Source organism: Scomber scombrus, chromosome 6 (assembly GCF_963691925.1).
Source record: "Scomber scombrus chromosome 6, fScoSco1.1, whole genome shotgun sequence".
Lineage (NCBI taxonomy): Eukaryota > Metazoa > Chordata > Actinopteri > Scombriformes > Scombridae > Scomber > Scomber scombrus.
Genome location: NC_084975.1, coordinates 12,264,252 through 12,285,463, shown reverse-complemented (window position 1 = coordinate 12,285,463; position 21,212 = coordinate 12,264,252). Strand labels below are relative to the sequence as shown.

Below are 21,212 nucleotides of genomic sequence, written 5' to 3'. Positions count from 1 at the left end.
TTTGACACAGAAAGTTATTCAAAGTTTACTTTTTGTGAGAACTGTGAAGTGTATATTTAAAAGCGAGGCGGAACGGATCTGCACTGCCACAGAAACAACCAGACAAAATGGTGTGCTGTACATATCTTCTTCTATGCAAACCATATTTGGTTAATCAAGCTATCCATAAGTGAAGTAAAGGAGTGAGAGGGTGGTGTAGCTGTAAGATGGATGTTCTTTTAGTAGCAATAACAGTTTTATGACCGACTACACTTGGTTTATGTCTGGGGAGTGTACAGTAAAGGTTAGTTCTTCTCACTGTAATTGAGTAGCTTATACACATGATATTTCTTCTCTTTTTTAAGATGGGAAGTACAGAACATTTTGAAGAATCTGCAAAAGGTCACAATCTGACATTTAAACACAAAGTATTTGAAAGACCATAAATAAAAAAACTCTTAAGGTTTTACATTAGTAATTTTATTTCTGCTCCAGGACAAATTCAGAACAATGTCAGGGAACACATGATCCAATCCAGATTTACATAACGGTCACAGAGGCTTGACTTCTCTTGCAGCATGTCAGGTTATGGAAGAAAACAGCTACACCAGACAAGCAATTTGTCCTGGGCTTCATGGGCATTTTTTTAAACAAGCGTGAAACCTGTTCAGTCCCACAGCAAGTGTGTGCAGCTTATACATTAAAATGTATTTGTGTAGGCTTCTTTTCAAAAACAGAAGACAGAAAACTGCTGTGATGTTGACACAATGTCTATGTGCCTACAAAAAAAGAGTATGAGTTAGAGAGAATACATGATAAATATTCACTTTATCACCCAGCCCTAGGTGGTATAACAGATGGTATTATACTGAATAAAAGCAAGTAGCTACTCTACACAGCATGTTTAAAGATCATCCACATAGCACCGCTGAGCAAATGAGTGTGATATATTGTATTGATATATTGTATTTGGCCACAGGCTGCCCACACTAGTATGACTATCACTGACCATTTAACCCCTAACCTTAACACAACCTTTAACACTCAGATTTCAGTATCATTATGATCAACCCAGACTCCAACACAGGTGCATGTGGCAATGCTGTCTCTAAGCCAGACTTCACACTGGGACTGTGTGATGCACACTGCTTCCTTTCAACAAAAACTATTGCCACTTGGTCAAAGATTCCAGCCAGTCTTCCTGCTTTCCTCATTAGCTACTCGGCCTGCAAACCCCAATCCAACATGCAGGACAGATTCCCTTCGATAATCATAGCCAGGACTCTGTGGTAAAGCATGTGACACACTGGCTGCACATTTTCCAATTTAAACAAGCCGAGGAAGCTCAATACCAATCTGAAGTCTCCTGTTCCCTCTGGACAGAACAAAGACTCAACTCTCCAAGAATTTGATTAGAAAGACTAAATCAAGACACAAAAGCACAAACGCTTTCAGGATTGCTGTCACTATTTCTGTGTCTCTATTTGTGACCATTTCCCTAGAGCATCTGTCAGACATATCTTTCATTGCTTCCTCTCATCAGTGCTTTACTGTAAACAGTTTTAAAGAAGATCATGACTCATCCTGTTGTAATGTAATGGGAGGAGTGTGGCTTGCATCAGTTTACAAGGCTATTTGACATTGATTTGTATTCATTTCAGACCAAATGACCTGCATCAAAGGATATGAAATCAGTTTGAGGTTCCCTGAATCTGTGTCATTGCTTTTGTAATAGCTAAAACAAATTATTTGTGGTGTCATATCTGTGAAAACCTTATTCACGGACTTCCAAGAAAAGTCTATACTCACACAAGTACATTTACACATCCACAGATGAGCACATTCAACACACATGTGCATTCCAGCTCTCTGATGGGTCAGTGTTTTTACAGCTGGGCCCGGACAAGAAGCCAGTGCAAACAGTGACATGGACCATCAGTGTGTTTGTGTGCGCGTCTGTTGCCTGAGGTGGTGTGTGCACCCACACGAACAACTCGCACACACTCACACACAGACATGAACTGTAGTGTTTTCTGAAGAATTAACCCTTATTATCCACTAAAGCTATATGACTTATGGTCTTAACTCTACACACACTGACCTGCTGACAGTACTCACTAGGTTACCCTAAATTCATCAGTACAGTTATTCAGGCCAAATACAGGCTTGTTGTTAATGCCTTGGCAGATTTGAAGCGTGTCTAACACACATTCATCACACAAGGAAGTCTTTTTCACCATAATATTAATGTCCTGATATGTTTTCCAAAACTGTATTTGATCCTACTCCAGATTTGTGGAGCAGGGAGTGTATTTTCAGAGTGCTGGTTTCCCCATCTGTGTGACCACAGTGCTGGGCCGCTCTCCCTGCATCTTTCTGCCCACTGTTCCCACGCCTCTTTCTGGGCTAAATACATATTTAGGGAAATACTGAGCAGCAAATCATATACCCTGCTCTCTTAGTGCACCCCAAGACCATTACTCACAGCCTGTTTTAGTACCTTTATAAAGCTGGAGCAGAGAAACTGAACCTTGCTTTATGTTAGTACTGGACCAAATCAAAGTTTATTTATCCAGGTAAATTCTGTGTAGCATGAATGTTCTCTTTCAGCTGCTTCACAGAGCAGCCCCTTACAACCAAAATCTTCCACTATTGGCTACTGCAAAGTTTAAACTGAGATGTTAAGAGTTGATAGTCTCGCTCAAGTCACTCATTTGCATAGCTAACTATTGGAATAGTTTCAACTGATTTGGCCTACAAATACAGACCCAACAGAATCTCAGAACACTGCAAAAGTCCTACAACCATCCAAACAGTCCTGACAGATGCATACATCTGTGTGCCAGTCATTAAGATCAATGTTTTCATATAGCCACTTCGATTGTCCATTAGTAAAGCTACTACTCTGCACTTTAAAATGCCCCATAGTATAATCAAGACATATTATACCAGGAAGAACTCACTCATGCTATTTCCTTGTGAAGAGAAATTAAGGACAAATGGATTCCTCTGTATATTAGTACTGTGAATTGAGTTCAACCAGTGATGTGGAGCCATTGGAACACATGCAAAGTGGGTCTGAGGGTCTCTGTGTGTACGTGAAAGCACTCGTGCAAGTGCATGTATGAGTAATGAATAAGATCCTGGCACATCACAACCAAGTTCCTCTAATGCACTCCCTGCAGACCAGAAGAAATAAACAGATAAAGATGAAGTGGACGTGAAAGAAAATGGCAAAGAAAAAAAAGTGAGAGTGAGCAAGAGAGGGCAGGAGGGGAGGAGGGAGTGAGTTTTCAGAATTGTTATTGGAGCCGTAGAAGTCATTTCTGTCTTAAAGAGTTCCAGATGTGAGCCAGCCCCTGAGAAAGAGAACGAGTCTGAGAGAAATCAAGAGAGAGGGAGGAGTATTTATCTGAACGTGCCCTTCCAAATGATCAGTAGGCTACCCTCCCATTCTGAGATTATCTGATTTGAGAGTGGGAAGTGGATCTTTGCTTTACGACGGCTGGGATAGAGGGATAGAAGGACTTCAGCAGAAGAGGGGGAGGGTTGTGCTTGTGAAAGAAACGTTTAGGGTGTGGGGTGTCAGGTGGTAAGGTGGTAGAGGGGCGTGTGGCTTGAACAACCCAGCCTTTGGGCCTATAAAAAAGCTAGGGTGGTCAGAATAATGGTCTGTTGTTATTACACACACACACACACACACACACACACACACACACACACACACACACACAGGTCTTTCTCAAACCCGATGACTGAACTCACCAAAATAGTCCAGGCCAGTCCAAACCCAACCAAAAGACATCTGGTTAACTACTGGGACAAAGACTGCTCTTTAACTTATTTTGCAATGAAAAAGCTCCAATTTGAGCATACATAATAAGTCCAATGCACTGCACTCAATAGTTTTATACACTTGCAAGGATAAAAAAAGGAGATAATGATGACCGATAATGAAACCAGTGGAGGATGCATGCAGAATATGAAGTGTATGGTGTATGTGTGTTAATTCTTTGAGAAAGTTGGCAGTGTTACAGCATTAACTCTCCCTCTACTCCTTCACATGCATGGCATGCCTGCACTGGAAGGTGCTCCTGCATGATAACATCTACACTTAGATCAATAGCGAGCTTACTTATCGTAGCTCTGTAATAATGGCCATGTCAAGTTATTTTCTCTCTCCTGCTGCATGGATGTGAGTGCTCGTGTGCCCAGCTTCCCCGGCATTTGTTTTCACTCCCTCTGCGTTGGGCTAAGCTGCACGATCACACAACAAAAGGCCATTGTGCTGCAGTAAAAAGCTCTGCTCCAGGGAGCTGGTAGTGGGCCACAAACAAAGGCTGTCTACATTGTCCCAACACAAGCTTATGAATCAACTCAACACTGGGCTGCCAAAATAGCCATGGAAAGAGAGCAAAGAGTCTCTACTAGGGTGTGACAAAGAGGAAAGAGAAGGAGAGTTGATTGAGGAAGGATGTGAGCATGGAGGAAACAAATGGGCAGGGAGCAGGACACACAGCTGGAGCTGGAAGAGAGTGTAGGGAGAGATATGTAAGATTTGTAGAGGTGGTGGTGGGTGAAAGGGATTTGTACAGCAGAAGGAGAGAGGGATGAGGAAATGGAAGAAGGGTAGGTGTTTTAAAGGAGTGCAGCCAACAGAGCAGGAGGATGAGAGGTGAAGTCAGTGTAAACAGAGAGCTGTGTAAAAAGACAAGCCTCCTGCCTGGACTCTAAAGGTTCCCTGCGCCCCAAATCACAACACTGGTGGTTGAACAGCAGAGCAGGAGTGACATGTGAGGACTCAATCTTGCAGCTGACAGAGGAGAGTGAAGTAGTTAAAAATCAAATGTGCCTGTTCAACACAGAATGCAGTCATCGGAGAGAAAATACTTTCTTTGTCCCTATCAGATGCCTCTGCACTGTTATTTTCCTCTTCTGTCAAGTCAAATTTGCAACGAATCCATCAAACACTCATGCACAAAGAGGTGCTATTGTATCCAGCAGCAGGCCACATTTCACCTTTTCCACACACGTGGACTGTGAGGGAGTGGAAAGTGGTGACCAGGACTCTGAAGGGAGAGTGTGTGACAGAGGGAAAAAAGTTTGAATTTTGACTTCCATCCTCAGATAGAAAATCAAACCTGCAACATTTACAACTGCACATTTACACACAAAACTGCAGTGCACTAAAAGGGGATTTCAAAAGTATTTACCATTGGCGTTCTTCCCGCAGATCAGGTGCTCATAGTGCTGCAGGACCCCCCACAACTCCGCGTCATTGTTCACAACCCCTTCGAGGGCTTCTGCATTCACTGGGGTGTACGCTGACCCTGAATCCGGCCCCGAATGACCCCTTTCGGCCATGACCACCCGGGCTCCTATCTCCTCCACCAGAGCTTCCATGCACGCAGTCATGCATATAGCAGCATACTCATGGATGCGCACAGAGATGCGGGTGTCCACCATCCAGCGGAAGAAACGTCCCACGGAGAAGGAGAGGCCGCAGCGGGCAGATTTGCCTTTCCTCAGCAGCTCCCCGGCGCTCATACTGTACATGGAGATAGCCTTGACCGTAGCAGAGACGCAGTGGTCAGCCAGGGCCCAGCTGAGCACCAGCCTCATGGCGCTCTGCACCTCGAAGCGTGTGCAACGGCAGTGCATGACACTCAGCCGCTGAGCCTCTCTGGAGATACGGATCAGAGCCCTGCGGAGGAGAGCGCACAGCCGCCTCACGGCCTCCGGAGCGAACACAGGTGTAGGTCCCCCTTTAGAGCACCCACTCTCAGCCACCTTACGCAGTATCTTGGCCACCTCCTCTTCGGTCCAGGGGAACTCCTCCAGCTCTGGTAAGCGGGGACACTTGGAGAAGATGTCCTCCGGGTCTTCAGGCAGGACAGTGTTGACTGTGTCCCAACTGTTGTTCCTGCTGTTCATGGAGCCGGAGTAGTACCACCAGTTGCCCCGGTGAGGGGCCGTCATGAAGGCCTGGGAGTTTGACTTGGAGGAGGACAGGCTGAGGGATTTGCAGGAGTCTCCCGCCCCGTAGCCCGAGTCCAGAGTCAGGTCCTCCAGGGTTTTCATGTGGACATTGCTCAGACCAGCCATTATTATTATTATTATGGTGAAACGGCGTTGACAGACGTGCTTTGTTAACCCGAGCAGCGGTTTACCTGGAAGTCAATCAAACAGCAGTCGATACTCCCCCCGCCGAGCTGGATGAACTGGTTACACGGCGCAACACTTGTCTGGCATGCTGCTAAACACAGTTCAGTACACATACACACGCAGATAAAATCCTGTTGTGTAGCTTATTTTTTAAAATCAAAACCAACCTGTAACCTCTGTCATTTACAAACAGAGAAGTCAGGGGTATAACAGTCGCACCCGCCTCACCTTTCCTCAGAGCAGCGCAGGGGTTTAAACTTTCCTCCAGAGTCCACAGTTTTTTAAAATGCGACGAAATGTCTCCCCGCTGTCTGAATGCAGCCAGACCCGAGTTCATTTGTCACAAAAAACTTTCATGCAGTCACCGAGAAACTGAAACTGGTTCGGTTTTTTTGTCGGATACCCGTTGGAAAGTCCGAGTTTACCTCATCGCTTACCCCCGTCCAGGTCGACTACTCAGGAGCTCTCTGCCGGAGAGACTCAGCTACAGATGTGTGAGAGGAGGAACTGCTGCTGAATGACAACACGGAAGCGGCTCAAGCACCAATCAGCAGAGGGCCGAGTTTGGTGGCAGCCAATCAGAGCACACGCCACATCTTTGCTAAGTTTGGGAGAAAACTCAAACTTTGTTTTGCCTCAAATGTGTATCTAATAAATGCCCTTAATGTGTTTGACCTACATATGGCTGTATTTGCTAATATACACATTTTCATACATTCAAACAGCGTCCTTATGATACATTCAAGTGATTTAACAGTTTTGTTCTTATATGATTCTTATTATGTTACCATAAAGTAGCAGTAGTAGTAGTAAATTAAATATATCATAGCCTATAATCGAATTAACAAACACCTTTCCCCAGCTAACCTAAAACGTAATAAATGCGAGGCTATGTGTCCCTCATTAGGTTTCTATTACAGTCATGAGTCTTGGGGGATTTTTCTGTGTAGGAACCAAAATGCACACCAAGCAGACTTCAGTTTATCTTGTCATGTTGACTCTGATGCACTTGTCTTGCTGTCTGCACATTAGGTAATCTCTCACCTGCAGCCCATTAAGAGAAACTGAATCTGTAAAGCTCTTGGTAGTGGTGTAAGAGGTGGAGTAGTGTTTACTTTGATTTGATGAAGCCTAGGAGTGTCTCTAAAAGTTCATTTTGAAAGCTTATGTAGGATTGCAAAGCAAACAGCTTTAATAAGTAGTGCCTGTATTTTTATTTTTTATTTTTTTAGTGTTCATCTAACTAACTGTGTGCTTGCTTGTATATCCACAAGTTTGTGTTCTGTCTTACAGTGTTTGTCCATCCTGTACAAGTTCAACAGAGGTAATGGCAGTAAATCCTGTCACGAAACGTGAATGTTTTGATCACAGTGTGTTATGTTGTTTCTGGTAAGGTGATGTAACATGCTTGAGGTGAAATAAAGGCAACATGTTAAGGAGGCTTGTGACTACCTGTTCTCGTCACTCTGCACTCACATAGACAGGGAGGGTGTCTCCACTGGGACAAAGTCCAACATTATTATAAAATGGGTTTAGGGCTGAACACTTACCATGCATGCCTGTAAGATTGCAACATGATGTCAAAGTGACTGTAATGAGTGTTTTCTTACACATGCAGACCAGTGTTACAGGACATACAGTGTATGTACTTTAAGGGGAAAAACTGACTCTCTCAGACACAGACAGGCACTCACATATCATGGTGTATGAATCAGTCGGGGGGAGTCAACCTTCCAGTGAAGTCAACCTCCCCAGTTTGCTCTATTAGTCAAAGCTGCTCCAGTGAGATCAGAAGAAGCGCAGGGCGTAGAGGACATCACAGGAGGTTAGCACTTGCCTCATCCAGACCTCATGTAGCTGTGGTGAGGACAGCACTTACCTCATGTTTCTCTGTGTGTGCGTGCATGCTTGGAACAGAACATCATGTAAGACCACCACCAAGAGCGAAGTGAAACACAGGAGGGGGGATCAATGATGAAAAAAAACCTCTGCAAATGATTAAATGTGGTCTGAAAATAAATACGTGGGCTCTGTTGGAAATGTTAGTTTAATAATGTTTAATTTTCTCCAAGCGTTGGTCATAAAACACAATGAATGTGATCAGTTTAACCAGAGTCAGGGCTGCATTATATAATATCTACATTTCATTTCAAGTACAAAAAAGTACAGTCAGGCTTGTTACAGTCTTAGCAAATATTTGGTCAGAATATTTCAGAATCTACCAGAATATACAGTACTTCTATATAGGACTGAAGAACAGGTTTGACAGGCCAATCTGGTTTTTGAGTCAAATTCAATTATTTTAGATTTTTCACACCCTGAGCTTGATACAACTCATTGTGGGGGCAGTAAACCTCACCTAACTGATGTCATCATAAAGAGCTGGTCATGTACAGTTAAGAGCTGTTTGATTGTTTATGTAAACGAAGTCATTGGAAACAGTGTGGGAGTGTGGTCACATGTGTGTGACTGTGTGTAGGAGGGGAATTTTTCATTTTTTATTTCAAATGTCTTCTCACACATCATGTATTTTCTTACAGAGTCCCCCTGACCCTGCTCTAAATATGTGTTTACTTTCTTCATGTTCATGTATTTCAAGCCATTCAACCACTGTGCTGCTGCAGGTACATGAGTCTATGTGTGTAGATCACCACCATGTGGCCAGACCAAGAATGGAGGAATAAAGGTGATATTTATATGTATTACAAAGAGACCAGAGTAAAACAATCCAAAATTTAAAATAATAAATTAAAAAAATAAAAACACATTTGAAAGATGAGTTGGACGTAAGCATAAAATTTTATTTGCAAAAAAACAACAAATCAAAATAAAAGTACAATACATTCTTAAAACCTTTTCTCTACAAAACAATTTCACAGAAATTACCTTGGAATGTATATTCCTATTTTTCATTTTTCTGCATCTTATATATATCATCTTATATTTAATGTGTTTCATTTGCTCCTAAAATAGTCCCATGTCAATGTTAAATGACGTACAGTATAGACCTTTTTCCTGTAGAGGCAACGATAGGGTCTTGGAGGGCATTTTAACAATCATATAGTCAATAACAGATCATTAACTCCCATCCATATATGTCCAGCCTGGTGCCCTCCAGCCGCTCCCTGTCAATATAAGTACCATGTTGCATAAACAGAGGCATTAGGAGCCCGGCCTCCAGCCAAACTAATGGGAGCAGGTGGGGCCCTGCTGGACTGCAGCTGCCAGTGAGTCTCCATCACACCCTCTTGTGCCCACTCAGTAGTCATTCTTAAAATCTCTCCCCCTCTCTCGCCCACCTTAAATCATCAAAAGTTACAACCCCTCTATGCCACTCTTCCTTGCTTCTAAGGTAAGGTACAGCAAACACACTGACACATCTGTAATCCATTGAAGAGAACCACATTTCCTTCTTCTACAGTGTATTTGAATTTACAGTGACGTTACAGCCTGCTGATAAATAACGGTATATTTTCTGTCTGTCCCTGTCCTCTTCGGTCATTTAAAAACTGCCTGCAGCCAAACCCTGAAAAAGGCACACGTTTGTGAAACAGCCATGCCTTGCCACATCGTGTCCGACACATTAACTGGTCTCACTTCTGTTTGAGCTTTGTGTAAGCTTTAAAGAAGAGTGTCGATGTTTTCAACAGCTAAGCATTCTCTGTCTCTGTGGTATTTTAATGAGAGCTAAAGTGTTTAATCCCCCTAATCCAATATTTAAAAATGAAATACTGAGCTCAGAAGATGCTTAAAATAATAGTGGGACAACATTAAATCAAATATCTGCCCTCTTCTTCCCTCCTGTTAGAGTTGTATGTTCCAGTTGATGAGGTTAGAGATCTGGAGGGAATGGAGGATAGCGTCAGTGAGATTAAAATGTGTAAACTGTTGACAAATTCAGTGTTTCAGAAATGAAAGTAGCACCCCAACTGTTAGTGCATCCTTTCTCAGCTATGACAAATGAAAACCTTGTTTTAAAAATGTAACAGCAGAACAACCTGCAGTTATGGAAATAAACTGATCAAGTCCTAAACAATAGGGAGTATGAATGTGGGTGTAGCATGTAAAACTCATACATCAAAACAGCAGCAGGGCCATATAGAACGTTTCGACAGATACACCAAGGCTGACAGAGATAGAGGCAGAAATGAGTTTAAGATGAAGAGAAAAGAGATACAGAAGGCAAGAGAGGGACAGAAAGAGATGATGTATCTGTCAGAATTTGTTTCGAAAAGGACTTTCCTGATTCAAAAATGCTGCGGTTCATAATATCAGGAGAACTTCAGCACCTCACACTGGTTAATGATATCCGGCGGGTAGTAGTCGATCTATTAAGAAATACGTTTACGCCACCATGTTTGAATCTATTTGAATAACATGTTGACACACATTCTATTAGGCTCCCATGTGAGAGCATGTTAGAAAAAAGATCTTAGGTTGTCTTCACATCTCCTTGTTAGAAAAAAGGTGCTTGCTGTCATCTTAAGCACACACAAGCGGTGACACACCCACGCACACTTATATGTATATATATATATATATATATGTACATACTCGCGCATACACACATACACACACACACACTCACTCACTCACACACACAAAATCAGCTGCTTTCCAGTCTGCCTGAAAACACTGCACCAAAAAAAAAAAAAAAAAAAAAAAAAGGACGGAGAGAAGGAGAACAAAAATAACTCTCTTCTCTCTGTACAGTAGTTCAGTCAGTGAGGCAAAGTGATGACTCAGGACTATCTGCTGCGTAAACAGTTCGCTTCCAAAGTTCACATTTGGGCTCCATTTCCTCATACAGACACCCATACGAGAGGGGCCGATGGCGAAACAGAGGCTTCCCTGTGAGGAGTCTGTTTGAAAAAAAACAGGCCAGAGTTCAGGCAGTGAGCGAGCTCCTACAGGTCTCTCTCACACACAGTGGATCTGCAGGTAGGTTAGGATCCTCCAACCAGCAAGAGGCACTATCCTTTAGGAGTTTTCTTGTTTTGGGCATTCCACATGCCTCGTTTGGAGTGGTAGTAGTGAAAGAAGTTTCTCAAGCGTAACCTCTCTACTTCCAAACCATTCTGCAGCACCCTACAGTCAGAGGGAGAAAGAAACACCAGTTTGAAGTGAAATTGCTTATGGTGCTATTTTCTGGTTTTCTTTTCACAATGCTAGGCTACAATGGAAGCTTTCATCATACATGAGTATATAATGAGTTAACAACTGTAGCATCTGTTCTCAAGTTAACTTTAACCAGAGGCTATCATCACTTCCTTTTCCTCTTTTATTAAAGGGCAGCGAGTATGCCCATATTGCATCCAAGAGATTCTCATCTGAGATTTCTGCCTCTGCTCTTCTCAAAGCATTGGGAAACTACATTAAAAAGTCAATGCTCTAAGTACTAAAAAAAGTACTAAAGAAAATAAATTCCATCCATCTGCATTATTTTAGGGGTATAGACAGAAATGTGGGACGTGGATATCTTCAAACCTGGACAGATTAAACCAAAACTCTGCATTTTAGTAGTTTGGGGACATCCTGTAGCGTTTCTCTTGATGGTGGTAAAAGAGCACATTGGAAAAGGATGGGAAGTCCACATACAGTACTGAATATTCATCTCTTCAAAATATTGTCTCAGTAATCATTTGGGAGCTTGCACTGCCCCTGTTTTCCTTCCAATGCTGCTTTAGTTCTGTACTTGTACCCTTTGTGCATTGAATGTGCACACTATCTCCCCTCTTTGCTTTACATGAGGATATTGTCCATGTACATTTGAGGAGTTGAGGTACAACAGTTCTAATTTACGAAACACATATAAGTATTGTATCATTAAGGTGATAAACTGCAGTGAAAAGGAAGGGGAAAAATATTAGGAACTTTTGGACAACATAATACAACTTATACTTAACACCCCTTATAAAGCTTATACTATTAACCTACAACTTTAAAGGTTACCGTAGAGTTTAATCAACATCTCTCTAACACTTCTTTTTGTATGCTCTCTAGTGGTATTAATTGCATGGTTACCTGTCCAGCAGCTCCCAGTCCTCTCCACCCCAGCGGTCTTTGAATTCTTCTGTGTTCATCCCTCCAATCTTATCAAAATCGGACTTAAAGATTCCAAACAGACCGAAGCCATTTACCTCCCAGTAACCTGAAGAGAGAACAAAAAGAATGTTAAAAAGAACCATCGGCCCCATTGCATGCTGTTGCATTAATAGCGATTAAAAAGAAAGTCTGATGCATCTGATCCAAGTGTATTTATTATGTGTGCAAATCCAGTATCAAGAATTCAATGTAGCTGCCCATATCTGGTGCAACGTTCACTGGAGGAACGAGTTTGAGTGATGATTCAAATTATGTTAATCTGTGTATGTCACTGCGTGAGTACAGGCGTGTACCTGCATGTGTTTACTGTGTGTGTGTTTATTTGTGCCTTACCATCAGGCTCCTGTGGTGAACTGCCGCAGCTGAGTCTCATGACAATAGGTGCAAAAGCAAGACGTCCCTCCACACAGTGCTTCCTGATGCTCTCCAAGATGTTGAGAGGGAAGTGAATGTGCAGATCACACAGGAACACAATGCTGTGGCTATCCTGCAGGAGCAAACGCAAACAATAACTTGCACAGTCACTGCGTCTCAATCTGTCCGGTGAAGTAATTTCTTTTAATTCTACAAAATAAATTAGACATGCAAAAGTTGCAACATTTAAAAAAAATGTGTGCATATACGAGTGAGTGAGGATTTTGTGTATGAGCTGGCACAGATTTGTGTGTATGCGAGTGCATGTTCACATAAACCTAATATGGGATTTCAGGATTAAAGAAAGCAGAGAAGTCTGCTCTGCATCAAGGGCTTGTCTTCACTTTCAGAGCTCCCGGGTCATTCAAACATGAGTGACATGTCTGTCATGCCACTGTGACAGCACTGACACTCAACTGACGCATCAACGTCTGTCCAGATTTCCAGCCGCTCCACGCCCTGTGGGTGGGAGCGCATGTGTGTGATAGAGAGACAGCCAGTGAGAGAGTCGTAAGGGTACATGCACACAAATAACCTGTGAAAGGGAGAGGATGTGACAGCTATGGCGTACACATGACAGAGAAAATGCAGCTAACTGTCTAAGCGATTCCCTGTCATCCACAGCTTGTCTCTGTGGGAGATGGCGAAGGGAAGCGGGGGGGAGGCTCCGAGATAAGGGTGAGATGCACAGCCCACTGACAGACCTGCCTAGCAATGATGCATTCATTATGCATGACTGTGCTCCTCCTGTCTGTCCATCAGCCAGTAAAGGTCATATGGTCAGTGTGAGTGTCTGACCTTCAGTGAATGTTTTTTTTTCTGCCAGCTCACACATTGCTGTCTTCCCTCTGTGTGTTTGTTTCTCTAACCTCAATGGTGTCCACTCCGATCTGCAGTCCTGCTGAGCGCTCAAAGTTCCCTTCTCTCCTAAGATATTCATATCTGTCAAAATATATAATTATATACACAAAGTCACTTGTAAGTCATTAAACTGTTTTAAATGTATCTTAAGTGAGATTACATGGGTGATGGTGTTGCACACAGACCTAGGTACACTGCTTTCTCTAAGCGCCTGCTCCACATCCATGTCTTCGCTCTCAAAGTCAACGATGATGATGCTGAAATTGTCGTCCTTGGTCTGACGATGAAGATTCTCCATGTCGGAGATAAACTGCTGCACCCAACGAGCCTGGTTTTTCACTGAAGGACAGAAGGAACAAAGAGAAATGTAAACAGCAAGTTAGGTAAACAAAAAGAAATTATCCTTCTAAACTAAAATTACTTTCATGAAGTCTATTCATTGTATGACTGTGCTGAATTTTCTGTGGATGATTAAAAAATAAATCATGAATAACATGAATATTTTAGTTCAAGAATTGGTTGTATACAGTTTATTATTTTATTCCCAGACCTGGTACCACAAAGTGCACCATGACATCTTTCCTCCACTGCAGCATGACCGGCTGGCAGAGCAGAGGTTTGGCGTAAACGGTGCTCGAGGGTGTTGCTCCAGGCCGGGCAGAGGACCTGGTGGAGGGAGGGGGTGGTGGGGTGGTGAGGCTAGACGTGGCAGCCGAGGTGGCTGAAGCCGGAGCCGAGGCCGGAGCAGAGTCAGTGTTCTCTAGGCTTTCGTCTCCTTGCCTGCCGCGGTGGAGCAGCAGGTAAATGTATTCAGAAAGACGCACCACGCTACGGCCTCTCTCCATTAGCTCCAGCTCCACCAGGTAACGGTTCCCCCTCGCCGAGTCGCGCCGCTTCTCAACGTTGATGATTCGCAGCAAGGTGTAGATCCTGGGGGATGGACAGAGAGGCTGAGACTTAAGCAAAGGCACACAGGTTTTACATACTCTGAAATATTATAGAACAAAAAGAGGCCACGAATACAAAACAGTATTTCTTATATCGTTCTCATAACTGGATTAATTATTGTTTGACTGTAGGCAGACCACTTCAAAACACTGCTATTCATTATCTGTGACACCGTGAAGTCAGCGTGGTGTGTTGTGGGAGAAAAATGAGAACAGAGAAAAGTTAATGGCCGGGCTATTGTACACAAATAACATCAAGGTTTGTGAGCACTGCTGCGGAAAATGGTAATCAGCACCTAGAGAACTGCATGAACTCAAAGCACCAGGGCATGACCAATATGTTCTCTGAGAAATTACTTCTCGCTTTGCATAACAGCAAAATCAACCACATTTGAATTTACGACGTTGCAGGGAAACATGAGCACCTATTTTAGTCTCTCTCTCTCTCTATCTCTCTCTCTCTCTCATATCTTTCTCTTACCCTCCGTTGCGTTCGTTGAGTTTCTCCATGTACTGCGCCAACACGTCCACCACTTCACTCTCTGCCAGCTGCAGGTTGCCAGACACATTGCAGCGCAGGTCATTCCAGTCAGAGCGCAGCAGCTCAAAGTCCATTGGATTGACAGAGAAGGTCCTCTGCCAGTTGATGCTCTCTTCCGCCCAGCCTGGTCTGGCCTCGACCTCCTCGTAGCTGTAGTCCGACATCTCTCCCTCCTCTGGTTCTGGCTCAGGGTCTGGGTCGGGGTCAGGATTAGAGTGATTTGTATCCTGGTCCAGTTCTGCTGGGTTGGGGTCTGGATCTGGCTGTTGCTGGGACTCTGTAATCTCTGAGGTCCTGAGGTAAGAGGTGACCCGTGACTGACCTTGTAGCGTATTTTCTGTGGAGTTCAGACGTGGAAGGGTAGGGGGAGGGGGATCTTTGTGATGGGACAGAGATGTTTGAGGATCTCCTTTGCTTAGCAGATCAGCAGTGACAGTAGTCTTTAAAGCCTGGTGTTGCCCTCTCATCTTGCTTTTGTCTGGTTGTTTTGCCACTGCTGCCCTGTTTGCAGACTTCTGTACACTTTCCTTCTGCATGTTGATGCTTCCGTTGTGAGAAAGTGTCTTTTCCTCCTTTGTAGGAGGATTTGGCCACAGGTGAGGGGCACTAACTAGGCTCCTACCTCCTGTTATGCCTGCAGCATGTCCTTTGGAACCCAGGTTGACCAGCCTGGTGGTCTTCCCAGTTTGGTAGAGAAATACACCCGGGAATACCTCTCTTGGGTGGCGAGATGCCCTTTCCTCCCTCCTCTCTCGACGCTGCTCCCTCTCCCTCTCCCTGTCCCTGGCAGGCCGGGGCCTAGTGATATAGATCTTGTTCTCCTCCCTCTTCTCCTTCTTGTTTCCAGTGAGCTTGTTGTTGTTGTTGTCGTGGAAGTTGTTGCTGTGGGCGGAGTTGCTGAGGATCTGTTTGGCACGGCTGGCAAGGGCAGAGAGGGAGGACTTTTGGGGGAAAAGAAGTGAAGACTTGCTCAGTTTAGGTGGAGTATCAGCTCCCTTCTCTCCTCCTCCTCCTCTTCCTGTTCCTCCCCCTTTCCTGCCAGGGCCAAGCTCTGCAGGAGCTGTGCGGATCCAGGACAGGGAGCGAGCACGGACCACACTGTGTGTGGATTGTGGCTCTGGAGGCCTCTCTCTGGTGTCATATCTCATTTTCTCCCGTGTATGATCTTTTTCCCAGTCTCTATCCACATCCCTACCCATCTGCACATCTCTGTGAGGAAAGTGTCTCCTTTCTCTGTGGTGTATAATACTGTTGATTGCTCCCTCATCCTCTTCATCAGGGTCCTCCGCTTCTTCCTCCACTTCTCTGCCAGCTGGTGTAGTTCCAGGTCTTGAGTGCTGATGGGAGGGGTTGGAGGTGTGGCTGGTCTGGCTGGCATGAGAAGGCTTTTTGGGCGCCTGCGTGCCAACAATCTCTGCCTCGTCCTCAGCATCGACAACCTCCTCTTCCTCTAAAAAATCTGGACATACAGGAGACACACAGTTGAAAGAGTGCGTGCACATGTGTTTTTATATATACATACATACATATATATATACATAGATACATATATGTGTGTGTCACTGGATTTATGTAAATATGTGTTTGTTCATTATTAGTTACCATCTGGGTTGGGGAAGAAAAACGGTCTGTCATCTTCCTCCTCATCCATCTTCATATATTTGTAGAAACCAAACCTGGCAGACACAACAAAAGGTGCAATACTAGAAGGCTGAACTTTCAATGTGCCTTACAGCATATCAAACTTAATCTCATGGTGAGAGGTCACATGAATCACTGCCATCAAATTCACAGACATTGAAGAGGTATTCTGCATAATCAGTGTGCCGCCTCATAAATACAAGACGGAGACAAATGTTCCCTTAAACATAAAGTAAGACAAGATGAAAGCAACTTACTTCTCTAAGTAGATAGGTGACTCTCTGTAGAAGCACTTGTTCTCTCGCTCCATGTGGGTGAGTCGTGTGAAGTCGTTGGGGTAGACAAAAGATAGATACACCTGGAGAAAAATACAATGTCAACCTCCCACATATTTCTTCAAACAAACAAAATAAATGCATTGACCTTCTGAACACTCATGAAGGTCACATCAGTATTTATTCTCATTTTTTTTCATTTTTTATTCTGAGGGGGTTTGAGTTACACCAGACATTCATTCAAATCAGCCATTGACATTATGCTGCATTTTCTTTTCATTTTTGCAGGGCTCACATTTCGAGAACATCACTTGTCTCAGCTGCTGCTACAGCTGCAGTAACTTGTATTGTCCTACAGGGGGAAGCAGCGCTCAAGACTATATGCCACCTGCTTCCTTTGTGTTTTCACACAATGGGAAAGATACAGTTTATACAGGTAATGTCGAATCAACATGGACTGAGTTCTGCTTTTTTTCTCTCCATCCAAGTGATCTGAATTTTACACAGACTCTTTAAGGGCATACTTTTTTTCAGCAGGTTAAAATACCATTGCTATAATTGGATGCACTTCTGATGACCCCACAGGGCTAATTTTAGCAATAAGTACCAATTAAATCACATACCCCCTACACAGTCTAACACACACAAAGACACTATCACACAAATTCAGCGGCAGGTGTTTTGTGACCCAGAAGGATGGTGATAGAGAGGTCACTTACAAACTGCAGGCCTTGGTATCTGGCGATGGGAAAATCTTTGACTACGTAGGTTGGAGAGTAGAGGCAGGCCGGCAGAACATTTTCCAGGCGGGAAGGGTCAATCATTGGAACTTGAGAAAGACAGAGTAAAAGAGAGTGAGAGAGGGGAGGCAAATATTTGAGATCTCGGACAAACATGTTGTATGGAGTACTGCCTTAATCAAAGCTACAGAATTGCAGAAAACTCAGAGATAATAAGAGAAATAGCAGCAAGTAACAGCAGGAAAACACACAAAAAAATGGAACATAGCCAGCCAGACGAAATGACATTCTGAATACAGCAAAACTGACAGCCAAAGAGGCCGTGAGCCAGACAGCCAGCCAGACAGTCAATCAGTCAGTTAGAGGAAATGACAGGCCAGAAAAAGCAGGATGGGGACAGAAAAAGGGGACAGCCTAAAATGATTAGTGGCAGATTTACTGCTGTAGAAGGTGTCCCTTGGGTCTGGCTTCAGCATATCCGCTCCGTGCCGCATGATGCTGCCTCCTTCCAGACCATGGGGCTGAGACTCCTCTGGGAGACGGATGTGACTGGCCAAGGTCTGGGGGATGTGGTCCACACTGTTCATCTTGAGATTGGACTCGTCTGAAAAGCACAGATTGTGAGTGAGAGAGAGAGAGAGAGAGAGAGAGAGAGAGAGAGAGAGAGAGAGAGAGAGAGAGAGAGAGAGAGAGAGAGAGAGAGAGAGAGAGAGAGAGAGAGAGAGAGAGAGAGAGAGAGAAAGATGGTGTAGAGGACAGAGAGAGACAGACTCATTATTGCTTGATGATGAACAAATTTGTTGTAAGCTGTCGGAAAATATTGTGCACATTATTTGTGCTGCAATCATCATAGATCTTTACTAACCATGAAAAGGTGAAGGATTAGGAGGAAAGAGAGACAGAGAACAAAGAATGAAATGAAGAAAAGGAAGAGGAGGAAAGCAGGATCAAAAGCCCAAGTGGGAGGATCAGAAAAAAGTTGGAAGAAAACAAAAACAGAGCAGGGCAGAGTCATAATTATGCCAATCGATACGAGAGAAGGAGGAGAGAGCATGTGTGATTAATAGCATGTCAGAAGCAAGGCCTGATGGGAGAAATGCTTTATAATTAACAGGGTGGTCAGCATCATTTTTATCCTCTAGAGGGGTGCAGTAGGCACAGTCAATGTGTGTCTATACACGCTACACAAAGAAGGGCTTCTTTTAGACTTATTTCTCTAACAATAAGACATCTGTTGATCATATATCTGGTTTTCCACTACATACAGGTCTTGCCTTTATCTGTCGTTTGAAACCCTCAAAACAGGAAAACAAACAAACAAACAGAACAACTGAATTCTACTTCTGGTTCTTTTGATTATTTTGTAATATGTTGCACATATATTGTATATCTGGGTTACAATAAAAAAATACAGGATTGTGTCAGTATGAAAGATATATTCAGTTGGTCCCCATCTACAGATATAGCTATCTTTTATTGTTTTGTGCTCATTTGAATTTCCTGGTTTTGTCTGTAGTAAAACTCATAAAAAAGTGTAGGTACGTATGTAGTTCATTAAATTCATTATCAGCTACCATCTAGGGGGTTGCAATTTTATGTTTTTTTTCTCCACTGATGCTGGGTTATCTAATAAAAAAGTAGAATCGCACACACAATAAAGAGATGTATTTGGCTTCAAACCAGATGAAATTATTTTGGTGCTGTAGTGAACTGCCCTGCACATTGAAACGTTATGTAACGCTCTAAAAAAAATGATTCAACTTTAAGGCCAACAAATGTTTTTCTCTGTCAAACAGGAACATACATCAAACACTTTCCAGAGTGAGAACATGGAGAAATCCAGTGAGACAGACAGATGATAGAGAGGGAGGAGTTAGGATGGATGGATGGAGGGAGGGAGACAAATGAGGAGATGAGTCCAGCAGGTGACCTCATACTGTATCATGTAAGAGGCCTCCTTCCTCCCTGTCATTGCTAGTCATAAACAAGAAGGCAGAATTTGGCATACATCCCTAGAAACTTGCAGCTTTGCCCAAAATGACAACTCGACACATCATTTTCCCTGCAGCTGGCATTTTCCCTTATTATGATACCCTGTGACACACCGCTATTCTTAGAGCTATAGAGGTTAGACTCGGTAGCTCTCATCTTTGCTATGAATGACACGTATAGAGGAAAATATAGCATCTATTAGATTTTGTCTCTTCTGTTTTTCTTCTCAAAGTGACATGGCAATGAAGCCATCATCAAGACTGAGACAATATATGTGAATTTGGGTGAGGGACAAAAGAGAAGCACAACTACTGGTAGATACCAGACTGGACTAATGAAGCAGTTTTTATTATAGTATCATTTTCGCTTCTTTCCGGTGAACTCCAGCTAAACAAAAAGGCAATATTGCACTCAAGAGTCCCCGATATCTCTTGACCACAAACATCAACAAGCTTTAAAGCCTGTTTAAAAATTAATTGTGAAATTAGAGTTTATTTCTGGGACAAGTTGACAGAAAAGCTTTCCATGCAACATATCAGCAGAACAGAGTAGCTCTTACCTGTGTATAGAGAGATGTAGGCTGAGTCTATCACTTCATATTTCAGTCCGGGGAGGAATGGACGCCACTGTGTTCAGAAAGCAAAGAGTGAAAAAAAGGGCGATTGAGTGAAAGTAGTAAATGTCAACATGTGGAAAGTATAAGAAGAGCAGAAATCCTCCATCATGGTTTTACAGGCTAAACTGTGACTCTATGTGTTATTGATCTGAGCAACATCCTAGGATCAATCTGATGCTGGGTTTATGTATAAACACACTTAACCAGAGAAGAGAAGAGGAAACAAAGAGGAGCGTGAACATGAGTAGAGAACAAGGAACGTGACGCCATGAGCGGTGAGGAAATGGAGAAATGAGCAACAACAGCAAAAGTCCAGAGAAAATAGACCGTGAACAGAGCAAGAGCAGAGCCGAAGGAGCAAGACAGAGAGAAGCAGGTGTAAAAAAGAACATCTAGTAATGACCTGAAAAAGTGAGGCCTAGAGAGAGAAACTAAGGGAGAGAGAGAGTCAGAAACAGAGAGAGAGAGAGCGACAAGCTAAAATTCTTTTAAATAGATTTCACAATTACCACGTCACTTCTGGTTACCAAAGATATAATCACAGGAGACAGGTCATTTTCTAACCCTCCGGTTGAGAATACAAATATAAACACCTTCCTCAGGCTCATGCAAATGCCCTATGCGCAACACTTACACACACACAAAAACACATTAACACATGTGCTGCTTTAGGCACACATTGTGTCATGAATGTAACACTTAGAAACACAACAACTACTAACATTTAAAGTCCAAAATCCAGCATATTTTCTATGCTACTCTTTGACACACACGCAGACACATTTGCGTAAAAGCACACGTATCCAAGTGCTCGTATACAAGAGACAAACAAGGACACAGTGCGACATCATGCTGAGCAGCAGCAGGGAGCGGCTCAGCAGGCCATCCAGGGCTTCACCATTGCGTCATTATTTCATCCTGACTCTCCTCAAGGTC

General features: G+C 43.3%; 2 protein-coding genes across 2 annotated transcripts in view; both read right to left on the bottom strand.

The window, feature by feature from the left end:
- abtb2b (ankyrin repeat and BTB (POZ) domain containing 2b) overlaps window positions 1-6,558 on the bottom strand; it is a 44,550-nt gene extending 37,992 nt beyond the window's left edge. The window contains exon 1 of the mRNA XM_062421023.1: window positions 5,193-6,558. Within this exon, the coding sequence (XP_062277007.1) occupies window positions 5,193-6,084 (892 nt within the window). The 5' untranslated portion in view covers window positions 6,085-6,558. The remainder of the gene's footprint in view (window positions 1-5,192) is intronic.
- Window positions 6,559-10,962: 4,404 nt separating this feature from the next.
- Window positions 10,963-21,212, bottom strand: part of b4galnt4a (beta-1,4-N-acetyl-galactosaminyl transferase 4a) — a 132,714-nt gene continuing 122,464 nt past the window's right edge. Inside the window, exons 9-20 of the mRNA XM_062420953.1 lie at window positions 20,220-20,286; window positions 18,108-18,272; window positions 17,648-17,757; window positions 16,911-17,011; window positions 16,615-16,688; window positions 14,953-16,471; window positions 14,075-14,454; window positions 13,710-13,863; window positions 13,533-13,605; window positions 12,583-12,736; window positions 12,169-12,295; window positions 10,963-11,232 (exon numbers count right to left, since the gene is read on the bottom strand). Of these exons, the coding sequence (XP_062276937.1) occupies window positions 11,118-11,232; window positions 12,169-12,295; window positions 12,583-12,736; window positions 13,533-13,605; window positions 13,710-13,863; window positions 14,075-14,454; window positions 14,953-16,471; window positions 16,615-16,688; window positions 16,911-17,011; window positions 17,648-17,757; window positions 18,108-18,272; window positions 20,220-20,286 (3,039 nt within the window). The 3' untranslated portion in view covers window positions 10,963-11,117. The remainder of the gene's footprint in view (window positions 11,233-12,168; window positions 12,296-12,582; window positions 12,737-13,532; window positions 13,606-13,709; window positions 13,864-14,074; window positions 14,455-14,952; window positions 16,472-16,614; window positions 16,689-16,910; window positions 17,012-17,647; window positions 17,758-18,107; window positions 18,273-20,219; window positions 20,287-21,212) is intronic.